This window comes from Arvicanthis niloticus, chromosome 1 (assembly GCF_011762505.2).
Source record: "Arvicanthis niloticus isolate mArvNil1 chromosome 1, mArvNil1.pat.X, whole genome shotgun sequence".
In the NCBI taxonomy this organism is placed as follows: domain Eukaryota; kingdom Metazoa; phylum Chordata; class Mammalia; order Rodentia; family Muridae; genus Arvicanthis; species Arvicanthis niloticus.
In genome coordinates, this window is record NC_047658.1 from 89,890,913 (window position 1) to 89,907,076 (window position 16,164).

General features: G+C 44.7%; 1 protein-coding gene across 3 annotated transcripts in view; it reads left to right on the forward strand.

Annotated features, from left to right (window-relative positions):
- Prkcb (protein kinase C beta) overlaps positions 1-16,164 on the forward strand; it is a 327,890-nt gene that overhangs the window by 257,014 nt on the left and 54,712 nt on the right. For all 3 annotated transcript variants that reach the window (XM_076942168.1, XM_076942171.1, XM_076942174.1), the window contains one exon: positions 5,947-6,120. In XM_076942168.1, the coding sequence (XP_076798283.1) occupies positions 5,947-6,120 (174 nt within the window). The remainder of the gene's footprint in view (positions 1-5,946; positions 6,121-16,164) is intronic.

Genomic DNA, 16,164 nt, shown 5'->3' on the forward strand with positions numbered 1-16,164 from the left:
TCTTATTGGTATAAAGACAAATACATTAACGTTGCTTGTTAGAATGTTTGCCTCAACCCCACACCCCAAAATTTCTCCCTTTGTGGGTTTGAAAACATTAAAATGCTTTCACAAGCTTCCACAAGGGAGTTCCTCGGTCCTGTGACAGACACAATCAAAGGAGAAGGCAGTCCCGATTTCAATGCTAGCCTCTCAACAGCAAAGTGCTCCTCAAGAGTGCTCTGTAGACACGGGAGAACAGACCCAGAGAGCAACAGCCTTAAGATAATGTCCTATTTTTGCTCCCAACCTGCCACAAGCCTGTCACTTAGTGGATTATAATGGGGGACGTGGGGCATGGGCCTCTCAGCTTCCCTGTGGTGTCTACACTATAGGCACAGGAGCTTTACCTTAATTCTTTACCCATCTCCCTTCTCATCTGACTGCTACTCAAACACTTTACTGATACCCCGTGTGCTCAATAGAATTTGGGGACCCTGACTCCCACAATCTTTTTGTTCATTTTAGATGCATATGTACCAGCAGAAGTCATCAGGTTGAAACCTTTCTCCATCTCTGCTTGGTAGTGTCTTAAAGTTTCTATTGCTGTGATAAAACGCCAGGACTAAAAGCAACTTGGGGAGGAAAGGGTTTATTTTGGCTTACAGTTCTTAGCTCACATTCTATCGCTGAGGGAAGTCAGGAGGGAAACTCAAAGCAGAAACCTGGAGGCAGAAACTGATGCAGAGACCATCATCAGAATGGAATGTTGCTGACTGCCTTGCTTTCCACAACTTGCTCAGCCTGCTCTCTTACACCACTCAAGACCACCAGTCCAAGGGTAGCCCAACCTACAATGGGGCCAGCCCACCTATATCAATCTCTAATGAAGGCAGTGCTCTACAGGCTTGCCTGCGGGTTGATCTTATGGAGGGATTTTTCCCACCTCCCTCAGATAACTAGCTTGTGTCAAGTTGACATGAAACAGCCAGCACAGCTAGCTCTCTGCCTCTCATGCTCCTGCATGTGTTGTTCCTGCTCCTCTGACCCATTATGGGGTGATGGTAAGAACACCATTTACTATACCTCTGCATGTACAAAGCTCTATGCAAGGAAGGAATTGTCTTCAGACCTAAGGTCCAGGAAGAGCATGCTTTTCTGCTTGAAAACAAAATCACTTTCTTTATAGAAAATACCAATGTTATTGCATTTTGTGTATTGCTGGTTGTATTGGCTTCTAGGAAAGAAGGAGGAGCAGAGAGGGAGGGAAGAGGGGAGAGAGAACAAAGATGAAAAGGAGGTGAAGAGGGGAGTGGGAAGAGAAGAGAAAGGCAAAATAATGTATTAAATGTATATACTATATACACACATATGGAAACCCACAGACATAGGGGTTGGCGACATAGTGTAGAATCGTTTATGACCATCTGTGGTGAGGTATGTTTATCGGCCATACAATTTGCTTGTTTATGTTATATAATCTTGAATAGTCTCTCAGGTTCTTTGGGAAATATGGGCTGAGTGAAGTCATCTACAAACATTAAGTGATTCTGAGTTCTAAGCACTTGAAGCCCTGAGCAGGTGACCTAGATCTAGGCAGTTGCAGCTGCCTTTTCTCACTCAGATCTGTTACCTCACTTAGTGAACAGATATTGGTTCACTGTTGACTGTGTGCTGCGTGTTAGGAATATGAGCAGTGGCAAACTGTCTGACCCCAGAAAGGGAAAAGATAAGGCAGATGATGGGTGCAGCTCCTGCTATGGAAAGTGCCATGAGGAGCATGGGGAGATAGCTCAGTGGGTAAAGTAGTACCTGCTGCTCAAGTGTGAGGAGCAGAGTTCGAATCCCCTGAATTCACATAAAAGTCAGGCATAGCAGCACGCGTCTGCAATCTCAGCACTAGGGAGTGAAGATGGGCGGACCTAGGCGGATCCCTAAAGGTGGATGTCTAGAACACAGTGGCCTGCACATCTAACCAAAATTGTGAGCTCTATGTTTGGGGAAAGACCCTGTCTCAAAAAGTAAAGTGGGGAAGATACCTGAAACAGCTTCTAGCCTCCACGAGTACACTTATGAGTGAACGCATGCACTCACGTGATTACACCGTACATGTGCACACACATATATACACACACAAAGGTCAAGTGCTTTGGAGTGAGATGAAGCGGTGTTCTTGACATGAGCACTGATGTGACGGGAAGGTAGGCAGTCAGGACCCCACCAGGGTCACAGTGAAATGTGAGCCACCACCAGGAGGTCAGAGAGCAGAGGCTCAAAAGCCTGGGGAAAGAGTCTCACAGGCAGGGACCTACCTGAGAGATATGGGTTTTGCAGGAAGACAGAGGGAGGTCTCAGGAGAGCCGAGTGAGTGGTACGAGCTGACTTGAGCTTTTCAGACATCATTTTGCTGTGTGGGGAGTGTCATGGGTATGGGGAGCTCAGGGGTAAGAAGACCGGGAGAAGAGCTGGTGAAAAGCAACCGTGGGAGCCTGGTTCAAGGGCTAGCCATCCTCCAGGCTTTTCTCAGGAAAGATGACAGATTTCTTAAAATTTCGTCCACTGTCCTCCCTCTCACCGTCCTAAAATTACAAAAAAAAAAAAAAAAAAAAAAAAAAAAAAAAAAAAAAGCAACCTTAAACTCTAACCCTGGTCTGTGTGGAGGTGACTTTCCTCAGACATAAGATTTCTGCAGATGGCACTGAGTTAAGATGAGGTCACTCTGGATTAGAGTGGGTCCACCTGTAATGTGTCCTTGTCAGAACATTGGGACACAGACACAGGACAACAGGGAGGGACACAGTGTAAAGAAAGGGCTGAAAATTGGAGAGATCTGTGTGTCTACAAGCCAAGAGTACTACGGCTAGCTGGCAGCTGCCGGAAGCCAGAAGAGAGACACAGAATGGATTCTTTCTTAGTCTTCAATAGCAGTGGACCCTGCCAGCATTTTGACTTTGGACTTCTGGCCTCTAGAACTCTGGAAGGATATGTTTCTGTTGTTTGAAGGCACCTTGGTTTTTGTTCTTGGCTGTGCCTGACCTGGGAGACAGCCCAGTGCTGGGTGTTAAGTGGTCATGAGTTAAGTTGCATTTTATACACCCCATCTCATTGGGTCCCCCAGACACCAGCTGAGGCTTTTTTGGCACACTCATTTGACAGATTAGGAAACTGAGGCTCAGAAAAGCCCAGTGAACTTCCTAATGTCTCACAGTTACTTTATGGCCTACTTTGGATATATACCAGGCATTCTACCTCTCACGTCCACACACTCACCATTGAGGAGCACTACCCACTCCATGGCCAGAGGCCAAGATGCTGGGCACACCTCGCCATGGGGATCCGGCAGCAAAGTTCATCACCACAAGCCTTCCACCAGGGAGCCCTTGGGCTGCTTTTCTCTATTTTATTTGCTGTCGCTGGAGTTCTGCTATTTATCACATCTCTCCCTGAAGATTCTTGGGTAACAGATGTGGCTTGGAATTTGATAAGAGCGTTACTTCAACACATCCTTCCAATCTGTGTGGAATCCTCACCCTGGAGACGCAGGGACAGCTGGGCAAACAACCCACATCCTCGGTGCTGGTATTAAAGTTTCTGGAAGCTCCAGGAACTGCTCAATGCAATTAATAAGAGATTTGTTTTCACTTCAGAAACACGGGAGGAATGTGGCCATGGCCATTGCTAGTTCTGTGGCTAACGATTTGCATTTTTACTTTTGCTGTCCTTGTCTAAGTATCTGGGATGTGCCAGGCAGTGACTAGATTCTTAAAACAGTTAGCAAATGCCAGTTTAGGTATTAAGAAAAAAGTGTGGAAAAGGAACATGAGGGTAAGGTGGTTCCGTTGTGTCACTGGTCCCTAGTCCTGGATGCGCTCACTTTGGTTTCTCCACTAAGGACAGACAGGAGGGTTCCTGGACTGTGAATGAAGGTCTGGGTGTGACAGGATATTTTAGCCTCTCAGGTGCAGGCTCTCCGCCCTTCTCTGGTCCTTCTGCTCCCCTGCATCCAATCCTGATCACCTTGCTGTTCCCTGTGTTCTTCTCTCTTGGCTTTTTCTTCAATTAGAGAGCAGAAAACCCCACCTCCGTCTGCTTCTCTGCCTCAGGACATTGGTTCCCTTTGGTCATTGTCCCTACCTTGGCAAAGGCTAGGAACTTGAGTACCATGTAGAGAGCAGATAGGGGGAGGGGGTACACCAAAGACACATCCTGACTCTGTAGCTGGATTGCCACCTAAGCCAGTAGCTATTATGAGGCCCGAGTCAGTGCGACACAGGTAACAGCCACTGAGATGGGCAGCTCCATGGGAGACAGAGGCAGAGAAAAGGCTCACTGCAGTGAAACTGTGTGCTGGAAGATTTCTTCCTAAAGCGTCCTACATGACCCCAAGTCTGTAGTGCCCATGATCACCAGTGATTGTAAGAGAGAGAAGACAGTAGAAGTAAGAGTCTGGGTGAGCTCAAGAAAGTTGTTGAGGTCTCCTTTAAAGCTTTAGTGTGTGGATGCAGGACCCTAGAAGCTTCCATGACTGAGTCCAGTTGGATCGTTTCTGTTAGGACAGGAGCTGAGTGGGTATGCTGACCCACCTGTAAGCTCCTGGGTGTCCCTTCCTACTCCATGTGGCCCCAAGTCTCTGATGCATTGTCTTGTTCATGTGTGTCAGGACTGAGCACGTTAGTCTTAGTCTCTTAATCTCTAAAGATAGGAACCCTGGTCTGGTGAGATGGCTCCATGGGTAAAATGTTTGTTGTGCAAACCTGACAGTGTGAGCTTGAGGTCTGCATCCCAGGAAGAAAGAAAACCCACTCCTGAAAGCTGTCTGACCGCCACATGTCTGCCATGCCACTCCAGTAGCCGCACAAAATACACGTAATGATGATGATGATGGTGGTGGTGGTGGTGATAGAATAAAGGCAGAAACTTTGACCATGTAAACCTAAGTTAAAATCCTGCCCTTGCTCTGAGTTGTACTTGGACAGGCTACATACCCTTCTATGCTCCAGTTTCTTATAGGAGTCACAGCAGTATCTACTTCCTAGAATCATAACACAAAGTAAAAAAGAGATAACAAAGGAAAACCAATAATTGCTCGATACAATGATAAGCACTCAAAAATATGGTGCTGATGAGTGTTGCTTACAAAACAGATGACATAGTGTCTTTAGTAAATATGCCAGTCAGATCACTTTGTCCTCAGGGAAGGCTTCCCAGAAAGGATAGGTCTCCTTGGAACATGATCCAGGCCTGTGCTTCCAAGAGCTTCCTTGTAAATAGCACATGCAAGGCATAGTTCTTCTGACAGGGTCAAGAGCAAGAATAATACTACCACAATGAAAAGAACACTGTGTCCATAAGCCACCTGGTTGGCTGACCCCGCTGATGGCCACAGCTTGTAGGAAGAAATCCCAAGTCAGCAGGTGAGACTGTTAAAGCCATGCATTGACTAATCCTGTAGTTAAATGTCCGCTCTCTTTTCCTCTCTGAGTTCAGGGTCAGGGAGCATGACTGCTTGATTCTTGCTGCATTTCCAGCAGGCTCTTACAGAGCAGGACACACTGAAGCAATAAAGGAGAGAGTGTCTCCAACTCACTGTTACCAAGCATTTATTCATTCCTGTGCTGTTAGGATTTACTGATTATCTACCACATGTCCGATCTTTTTGAAGATTCCAAGTTAAGACAGTGAGATTTGATTCCATAGGGGTAATCATCATTCTAGCCATGCTGGCTGCTGTTGTTATTGATGGATGTGCCGAAGAGTTCAACACAGTCTTGTCTTCCCTAGGAGCGTCTTCTATTGATAGGACTTAATCATTCAAAGTATGAGGTAGTTGCAAAGTGTTATTCATTGTCTCTGGGTTAACACAACTCATCTGTCCCAAGCTGGGAGTGGTCTGCATGGACTCCAGGTACCTATGGTTGTCTTCTAGGTGTCTTCTAACTGAGCTGATGTGCTTGCTGTCCTTCCCAGGTCATGCTCTCGGAGCGTAAGGGTACAGATGAACTCTACGCTGTGAAGATCCTGAAGAAAGATGTGGTGATCCAAGATGACGATGTGGAGTGCACAATGGTGGAGAAGAGGGTGCTGGCCCTGCCTGGGAAACCCCCATTTCTGACTCAGCTCCATTCCTGCTTCCAGACCATGGTAATGTGTTTCAGCTCTCTGAGTAGCCACGTCCAGGGTTTCCATGGGTTTGGGCCAATCATGCTATCTTAACAGTAGCCATCCCAAGAAAACACCTGGGCTGTTTGCCTTGTAGAAACTAACAGATGTTGGGCCCACAGAAGTCAGCTGAAAATTCCCAATGTTGCCACTGAACACTATCCCCTGGGGCAGATGCTGTCCCAACTCAGGCAAGTCATTTTATACCCAGACAATCTAAGTCTTCTCAAGCATTAAGGGGTGACTTAGGGACAGGGCCTCAGCAAATTATATAGTCTAGATAGTAACAGCCTTCCTATCTCTTTGGAGGAACATGCATACATCTCTGCAGGTTGCCTGAGGCCTTTGCTAGGGGCCTTCCCAGAAGAGGATTTCCTGAGAGCTCAGTACTAACTGAGAGAGAATCTGAGGTTGGGCAAAGGGTTGTAGGGAAGGGCTAGTGATTTCAAGATACTGCCGCCAGGATGAGTAGGAAAGGTGCAAAGTAAGTGTTCATTCCTGGAGACATGGTTCTATAAAAGGCCAGTGGCTTTCAGGGATGGATTCTGAAGGATTCGTCTAGACCCTTTGCCTTCCAACCTACACACTGACTTTACGTCTCACCCTCTACATGAGCTGGATTGGATGCTGTTGTAGTCTGCATCTAATTTGTTATACCTTTTGTGGCTAATCAAGTGAGCCCTCAAAGCTGTTTCATTTGTCACCTTCTTTTATCTGTTCTTGGATCTGCTGGGTATTCTGGGCTGTTTGGTCTGTAGTGTTTTCAGCCTGGGCTTTGCTTACTACACTCTCACAGCATCTCTGCCTGCTTCTCTCTCTTTCTTGCATTTTCTGGAAATTGACAGCTAGAGGCTTGGTCAGACTCAGCTTCTATCCTTTAGTAAGACGGCAGGTACCCCCTAGGTTCCGGATGTATTCATAGGAAATGTGTCAGGGCCTTGGTGATGCTGGCCCAGACAGATGCTCTCAGCACTAAGTCCATTAGCTTAGTCCAATTAGTCCAATTGGAGATTGTCAGATGGGAATACCTGCTTTGCATTTGCTAGCTGGGATGCTTTTTTTTTTTTTTTAACAGAGCATTCTCCTTGCTTGTTTCCTAGTGATCTGGTTCACACAGAAAAGGCCAGAATCAATGCTCCATTTCCTCCCTTTGTTGACGCTTCTGGACAGTGAATTGGTTCACAGTTGTGCTCTAAGGGAGACTAAAACTTGGCTTTTAAAGTAAACCTTTAAGGGAAAGTGAGAGTGACTGTAAAGAAAGCTGTAAGTAAATGACAATTTGTGTCATATGGGTACAGGCAAAGGCCAGTAACAAAAAAAGCCAAGTATCTTTAACATGACCTTGGGGAATTCAGTTCAGAAGGGGTCCACATGTTAACAGAGTTAGGACATAACCCTTGAGATGCTCCTTTCCCCTTTCCATGGCTGGTTCCCAAACTTACTCAAGGGCAGCAGCGTGTGAATTACTGACTGCCTGGTAAACAGGCCAGTGGCCAGCTTGGAATGGCAGGTTGCAATTTTGGTTGTGTGTGTCAAAATGGAGCAGAATGAACCATTCATGAGGACTATTCATTAAAGGATGGCAATTTTATTAGTAATGAACTACTCTGAAAATAGCCATGTGGAGTGGAAGGTTATTCTTTTGATGGCAAGTGGCCTTCTGTGCTTCAGTTTTCTGCCATGATAGATCCCAGGAGCAGCAGTCACGTGGCAGGAGTACCAAGCCCTGGGTTTTCCTCTAGGAGTCTTCACATGCCAGGAACACTAGGAATCTCGAGAGTTAGTGGATTCTTGTCCTGCCTGGGGAAAGGCTCTATGAATCCTTCCAGGCAGTGTCCCACTCCAGAAAGTAGAAGGATGCAACAAACAATAACATGAAATGGTTAATCCATCTCTAAAGGCTGTGTTTTGTTTTGGGGGTGGGGTGATGGGTGAAATGCTTGGAGAAATCCACTTGCTCTAAGCAAAAAGCCCTGGTGTAGCCATTTGAGAGAGGAGCAGATACCTAGAACATCTTACTTGTGTTCAAGTAGACACCCAGGCATCTTGTCCATATTCAGATGGAGATGCAGACACCTCACCTGTATTCTGGGCATCTTCTTGTTGCATAAAATACCACAACTTATCTTATTTTTCATTATGAAAGATTTATGATTTTTTATTTTTCATTTTTTTTTTGAGACAGAGTCTCCTATGTAGTCTTATCTGCCCTGGAACTGTCTATGTAGACCAGTCTGGACTCCCAGTAAAACCTCACACTTCACTCCCTTGGTCTCCTCACCTCCAGGGTGAAACTGACTTTCTGTTGGAACATTTAGCATATGTGAGTCTTTAGAAATGTTTCCTTCCAGCTACAGACAGATGTTACAATAGGGGTTGCCCACAGCTGGAGGATGAAGGATCCGAGACACAGAACACCTCTCTATGGACACAAGCCCCCAGCAGTTATTTGCCCTGAACGCATTATGCAATACCAACGAGGAGCCCTCACTAGGGACTGCCTTAGTTACTTTGCTGCTGCCTTGACCATGGCAGCTTTCAGAAGGAAGGGTTTACTTTGGCTTGTGGTTCCAGAGGAGTAAGAGTCTATCATGATGGGAGAGTGTGGCGTCAAGTGGAGGCTGGAACAAGAAGGCAAAGAGTTCATGTCTCAACCCCGAGCATGAAGCAAAGAGGGCAAACCAGAGGTCGGTGAGGCTGTTTATCCTCAACCTCCTCCCCCAGTGATGCACTTCCTCTAGCAGGGTTGTGCCACCTAAGCCTCCGCAAACAGTGCCACCAACTGGGAACCAAGCCTATGAGGGATATTTCATATTCAAACCACAGTACCCACCGGACCAGTTTGTGACTTGTTACTCTGTCTATCCATTCCTTTCAGCCCCTCTTTTAGATGGTTACATTACAAATAAGAAATGACAGAGAAGTTAAGTAACTTGTGCAATGTCACAGAACTGGTTAGTCATAGAGCCTGTATTTATTCTAGAAGACTCCAGAACTCCAAGTCTGGCTGTCTTTGTTGTCCCTTCATGGCTGAATTCTATATTATTACTTAGGATTCACAAACATCTTTTCTTTTATGGTTGTAACCACACTTCACAACAATTGTCTGTTTTTCCATCCAAAGGAAATTGACCTAAAAAAAAAAAATCAAGTCACTGGGGTAACAGAATTGACAAGTGGGAAGCCCAGAACTAGAGACAGAGTTTCCTAATGGCCTGTTGGGTGTTCTTGCTACCATGAACCATCACTCCTCCCCTCATCCCATAGATTTTGCAACAGTTAGCTAAGATTCTCCCACACGTCCAGGGAATAGTGATTAAGTGTCAGAAACATCATGGCTGTTGTTGTTGGGGCTTAGATGAGCATAAAGGTTTCTGGGGAAAGCCTGTAGGGTGGTCATCTAGCACAGTTCATGTGCTAGCAGTGTTGTGGCCTTGGCCTTGGAGGGATGCTGAGATTGCACAGCAACATAGGACAGGCAGCATCCCTGAAAGCCAGAACACTGTGGCCGATGTGTCAAAGGTTCCCACTCGCAATTATTTCCACCATATTTGTACTTGTTTGTTGAACCCATTGTGTCAAGCCCCTGTAGTGTCAGCATGTGGGACACATACAGAACAAGAGACCAAGTGCCCGGTCCACTTAGGATTCCTACTCTACCAGGGAGACAGGAAAATGGCTGCGGCAACAAAAGCAGAGGGGCTAGCATCGGATAGACTGGTATTGTAAGAGGACTTGTTTTGATGGGATCATCAAGGAAAGCCTTGTTGGTAAGGCTGACATTTGAGCAGAGACCAGAGCAGGCAGGGCTATCTGGGGGCAAAGCCATGGCAGGGAGCAGGAAGAATCTGTGTGAAGGCCCCAGGCAGGAACATGTTCCCTGTGTCTGAGGAGCAGCCAGCTTAGCCTGAGTGGATTGTCATGTTCTATTTTGTGACCCAGAATTCTTTTATGAATCATCTCTCTTTAAAAGAAAGATAAAACTATTGTAGCATACTACAAACTGGATAGGGGTGTGTGTGTGTGTATGTATGTGCTAGAAATGTAGAATTTTGAAAATGTAAGTTCCTTGATAGATTTCTTTTAAATCTGTAAAGTGGTCAAAACATATGAAAGTAAAATTCATTCAATACCCTGGATAGTTTCTGCTATTCTTGAAATGACACAAAGCTTTTGTTTCGGTTTGCTTTGGTTTTGGTCTTTTGAAACAGAGTTTTTTTTTTGTATGTGTGTAACTCTGACTGTCCTGGAACTAGCTCTCTGTAGACCAGAGACCCACCTGTCTCTGTCTTCAAAGTGTTGGGATTAAAGGCATGTTCCACCACTGTCTGGCCCCAAAGCTCATTATTTTAAAAGTTGTTTAGAAAAGCAAAACTCTGTCAGAAATATCCTTACACCGTATTTTCAAAGCTTTCAAAAATATGCATGCCATTTTCCATGTTAGTGGAAATATAGAATATTAAATTCCATTTGATGTATTCTAAATGTGTTCAGCCTAAACATGTACATGGAAAAGGCTGGCATAGCTAAATCAAGTCGTTGATTAGATTCAGGGAAGGATTTGTCGATAACTGTCTTCTCCTTGAGTTTCCAATATTTCAGAAGTGTCTATAAGGCAATTAAAATTTGGGGTGTGTGTGTTGTATACACAGGTGTTTGCCAGCCATGCACACAGTTCAGAGAAGGAAATCATGTGACCTTCTCTGTCCCTTGTTACCTTCAGACAAGGACCAGCATGCTCCAGTGATTTCAAGATGTCTTCTACCCTTCACAGAATTGAGATTACAGGTGCATGCACCCAAACACCTCAAATTTTTACATAGGTGCTGGGGATTTGAACTTGGGTCCTCATGCTTACACAGCAAAGGCCCTCATAGGTAACAACATATGAGCCATCTGCTCAGCCTCTTAGATTTTTCAAAAAATTGCCCACAAGATGGCAAAATAGATGCAGAAGCTTTTGGAAGAGAGTTAAGTTTTAGAGAGTTGCTCATTAGATGAGCCCATTTCAGGCAAATCTACGTCTAGTGAGTGGTCCCAGAAACACACAGGGCAAAGCGTTCATTCCCCAGGGAGATGGATATGGACCTGTGATTACCAGCCATAGGACTCCTGGAAAGTCACTAACAGCTGTGAATATGGGTTTTATCATCTCATAAAAGAAACCCATTACATGGGGATTAAAAGAGATAGACGGAATCTAACAAGCACTAAGTGGAAGTTGGTTCCATGATCAGAGCTGGGCTGGGGCCCCTTGCTGCATAGGCACAAAGTAATTTCATTTCCTCCGATCTTTTTGAGGTTTTTCTCAGGGACAATTGTCAGCCAGGCACATTCATGTAATTTCCCAACTGCCAGTGGGCACAGGCAGTTAAGTTTCTTCAGCAAAACATCTATTTTAACTGTTTTCTTTTCAATTGAACATATGCACCTCTTTTTTTTTTTTTTAAATAGAATTAGATTTCATGAGTCATTGAAGGACAGAAGTTACTTCCTCCCCAAATTTGCTGCCATGGCCCAGCAATAACTCAGCTGCATGGCATGCTGGGAGAAACATCAACCCAGAATACAAAGGAGGGCAGAGATGGGGACAGGGATGGTTTCCACTTATTGGCGGCATGCCCATTGAGGCCTCAGAGCATCCAAGGAGCCATGGTGACTCGGCCATATCTGGTGTGGTAGTAATGTCCAAGGAGGTGCTTGGACCTTAGGGCAGTGCTGAAGAAGGTTCTGGGAGGGGTCTTGGTCAGAGATGACAGGGTTGTAAGAAATAGAATACTTCTCTCCCACACTAAACTATCTCATGTATAAACAGAAACAAACAACCAACACTAAGGAAGTCTTTATGGGAAAGAAACAAAGGCACATGTGTGCTCGACCTTGGAAGGAACTAGAATTTGTAAGTTTAAGGTAGATTTGTCTTCTTTCTTATTGTTTCTGTGTTTGTCACTGCTTTTGGCAAGTGTGGCTTCTCTAGTCCATATCCAGCAAACTTCCTGAGTTCCAATTCATAATCGCAGGAGAGAGAATTTGATTGGTTCAGTTATGTCAGGTGTTCCTTCATGGCCCAACCAAGTGTTCATTAGGTAATACTAACTCAGTGGGAGCCTTATAAATAAGTGTTGTATCTATTGGGAAGGAATAATTGGTGCTTCTGTTAACTGGGGGATGCCTATTGAGTCCATAGAGATTCAGACACAGATGCAGTCTGAAGTGCCTCATAGGAAAGAGAAGTAGTACCCAAGGGGTTCCTGGGAACTTGGCCGGTATCAGGGCTGCAGGGCACTAATGATTAGAGATCTTGGGTAGGGAAGGAACAAGAAATACCAACTGAATGTAAGTGCTAGGGCAAGTAGGGATAAAGATAGTTGGGTTCTCTCTATTTTTCTAGATGATAGCATTGATATATTCATTTGATAATTAAAGATCTGTGAACTCCATAGAAGAAAGGAGGTTTCAGCCCCTGAGAACCTTTGTGTCTGCACTAAAGGGCAATAGAAAGCTGGAACAAAAAAAGCAGTAGGTTCTTGTTTTGGATTGGGATGATCATGCTATGAAATGAGAGAAAGGAGAGTTAAGTATGGACGCATTTCCTTGACCACACACTCACCCCAATAAAGCTCTGTGAATCCGCACAGACTTGGCGTGCGTGTCTGATGTGGAAGTATCCCATATGGAGGAGAAGATGCTATGACGATACTTTGTTTAGGAAGACGGAGGGTGCAAACAACCAACCCGAGGTCTTAGAGCAAGTATCCCGTGCGACTAGGGTGTGAACCAGGACTGGCTGGTGCCAAAGCCAGAGCTCTTAATCACAGTACTTCACAGCTTCTCTGGAGAGAAGCAGATGGCTCCATGTGATAAAGGGAGCAACTTACAGACACACTGAATTCACAAACCAGCCTTGAAAAATCATTAAAAACCGCTACAGAGACAATATAACAAACTCATCTTAAAACACAGTACAAGAACTGCCCATGTGGTTGGTATCCCCCACAGCCCAAGGTCTCATTAAAAGTGGCAAGGGACCTGGGGAGATGGTCCAATGGATGATAGTGCTTTCTCCACATGCATAGGGAACTGAATTTGGAACCCAGCTCTCATGCACCTGTAACCCCTCATGCTGTGGGGGAAGAAACAGGAGGATCACTGGAGCTTGACAGCTGCCAGCTTCAGTGCAATGAGAGATCTTAACTTGAAGAAATGAGGCAGAGCGATAAAGCAGGCCATCCAACGTCATCCTCTAGACTCTGCATACATGTATGGACCCATGTATGTACCTGTATACACATGTGTACATACACCACACATACCATACCATAATCGCAGAGAAAATGACAGATATCCCCACCACCACCACCACCACACAGGCATCATGCCACATTCTATTTCAGCTATGTTGGGGGAGGATCGCCTCTTTTGGCTCTGTGTGCATGGCTCAGATGAGTTGTGCATATGCAGTGCACTTGTCATTTTAAATGACCACTCCCTGGATTTGCGTTCCAAATTTGGAAAATTCTGCACAACTATTATGCATGACATGTATCCATGAGATGGTTAGCTTTTTGAATTTACTGAGGGAATTCGTGAGAAAAAGAAGGAAAGAATTGAACATGCACAGAAGCCACTTTCAGCTTACAGGCCAGAGCGGCATCTCGTTTGAAGAGGCGTTTTAAGGCTGAGCAGACTAGCTAGTGTGAAGAGAGAGATGGTGAGCTTGCCTTTCTGTGCTTTTAATTGGAGATGACAGTGGAACGCCCACTTAGGAACGTCCTGTTGTTGGCTGGAGCTCTGGAGAGAGGGAAAGGATAGAAATACAAGTCAACATGCATCAGTCCAGAGAGAGCCTCTGAGCCGTGACCAGAGGTGGAGAGGCATGTTCAACTTGAAGCTGATCCTCAAGAAGTACTTCTGTGATTCTTATATGGGGGAGTCCGTCAAGTAAATCCTTATTGAAAACCACGGGGGTGAGAACAAGGAACTTTTGAGGCAATGATTTTGTAAGAAGAGTGGGGAACAAAGTCAAATTTCTGGGCTGTGGAGGGGGCTCACTGCGTGAGAGCTGAGGGCTATGGAGGAGGTCCTAGAGTTAGCTGAGGTCCCAGGGTTCGCTCCTGGCACTCTTCATGCCATTTCTTCTATTGTATTTATTTTGAGCATGGTTTGAATTAGTTATATGTATATTTTAACCAAGATTTTGGATGCTCTAGGGAGAAGTTCTCTATCTTACTCTTTATTTCAGCCCCTGGAATGACTAATACCATGACTCACACACACACACACATATATAGACACACACATGAACACACATGGGCACACACATGTGTGCTCTCTCTCTCTTTCTCTCTCTCTCTCTGTCACACACACACACACACACACACACACACACGTTCAGAGGAAGCCCTCAAGCTTGTGTCTACTCAAGGTTTGCTCTGGTTGGCCAACAGTTGGAGTTTCCAAACTTTGTCATTCCTGACTACTGCACAATAGGAACTCTGTGATATGGACAAATGGTGTGTGTGTGTGTGTGTGTGTGTGTGTGTGTGTAATAAATTCTTTAAAATATTGATGCACTAAAGTCAAATTTGATATAGAATGGAAATAGCAGAGTCCAGACTGAGTTTATAGTTTTTACAAGGACAGTGACTTTCCATTCATGAAGCTTTAACATATTCAAGTAATTACATTTCAGTTTTGAAAGTGAATTTTAACTTGCATACTTATTTTGGTCTTGCTATGTAGTACAAGATGGTCTTATAATCTTTCTGCCTCAGCCTCCCAAAGTTCTTCATTATACACCTGTCCCACCATGCTCAGAAAAAACAAAGGACAAAAACCAACCAACCAAATGAATAGACAGAAATCAAACCAAATAATCAACCAAATGATGGCAATGACAAAAACCTATAAACTGAATTTCTCAGAGTAATTTTTTTAAGGTGAGAAAGTATAGCTCTTTGAAAAGCTGTTTTCATTTAATAATATTTTCTTTTCCATAATTCATCTTTTACATCATAATCACAACACCCTTGGGTACCACCCGACCCTAAGACTAATTTTAAATAAGTATATTTTAAGAGCGGAGTAAAGCTTACTGATGACCTTAAGTTCATCCACAGGGATAGCTGAAACCCCCTCTCCTCCTTTAGCTTCTTCAAACATGATCTGGTCTCACCTGTGGCTTCCTGTCACTATGACTCCGAGAGCCTTATTCTTCCTTTTCAGCAGTAACACCCGTGACATAAGGAGCTCTCTATATTTAACTATATTTTCAAACCCCACAAATACAAATTATAAAAAGTATAGACCTATACACCTAGGATTACCTAGAACTATCTTCTATCCTGCTTTGAGAAACATTGCCATTTGGAAAGGTGTCTGGTGATCCCTCCACACTGGCACTGTGGGTTCCTCCCAGCAGCATGGCTCGCACAGAGTGGGCATCATTAAGTGTCCAGAGGCTAAGGGACAGCGAGATGCCAGCCATAACACGTAGTAACCAAGACACTGGCCAGCCGAAGCTAGCCAGGTACAGTTCAAAGATGGCTGGCGTCTGGGTTCTCCCATGTACAGTTAGCAGTGGAAACAGACCATGAAGCATCAGCCTTAAGGGGCCATCATCATACTGGGATTCCAACTATTGGGTCTGGGGAGAGGGGGCAAGTTAAGCTAATCCATCCAGAAATCAAACAAGTAAAATCTCTCCCTCACTTCTCCCTCTGTGGCCAATGCCATCTGCTAGTTTTAAAAATAATTTTTAAAAGCAAGTGTTTTGGTTCTCTTCAGTGTGCAGCAAAGACAGATGCTATTTTAAGCCTGTTTTCTATCACCCCCCCCCCAAGAACCAGGGGCTGAGTGTCGTTGGGCTCTGGTGTACTGTCTGCTTGATGCCAGCTTCGGTGTGACCTTTGTGCTAACTGCATATTCCACCTTCCCATTTTCCTCTCTGCCTCTCATTAGGTTGTTAGAAAGAGGAAGTAGTATTGATCTGAGAAAGAAAAGAATTTTTTTTCAAAAAATATATAA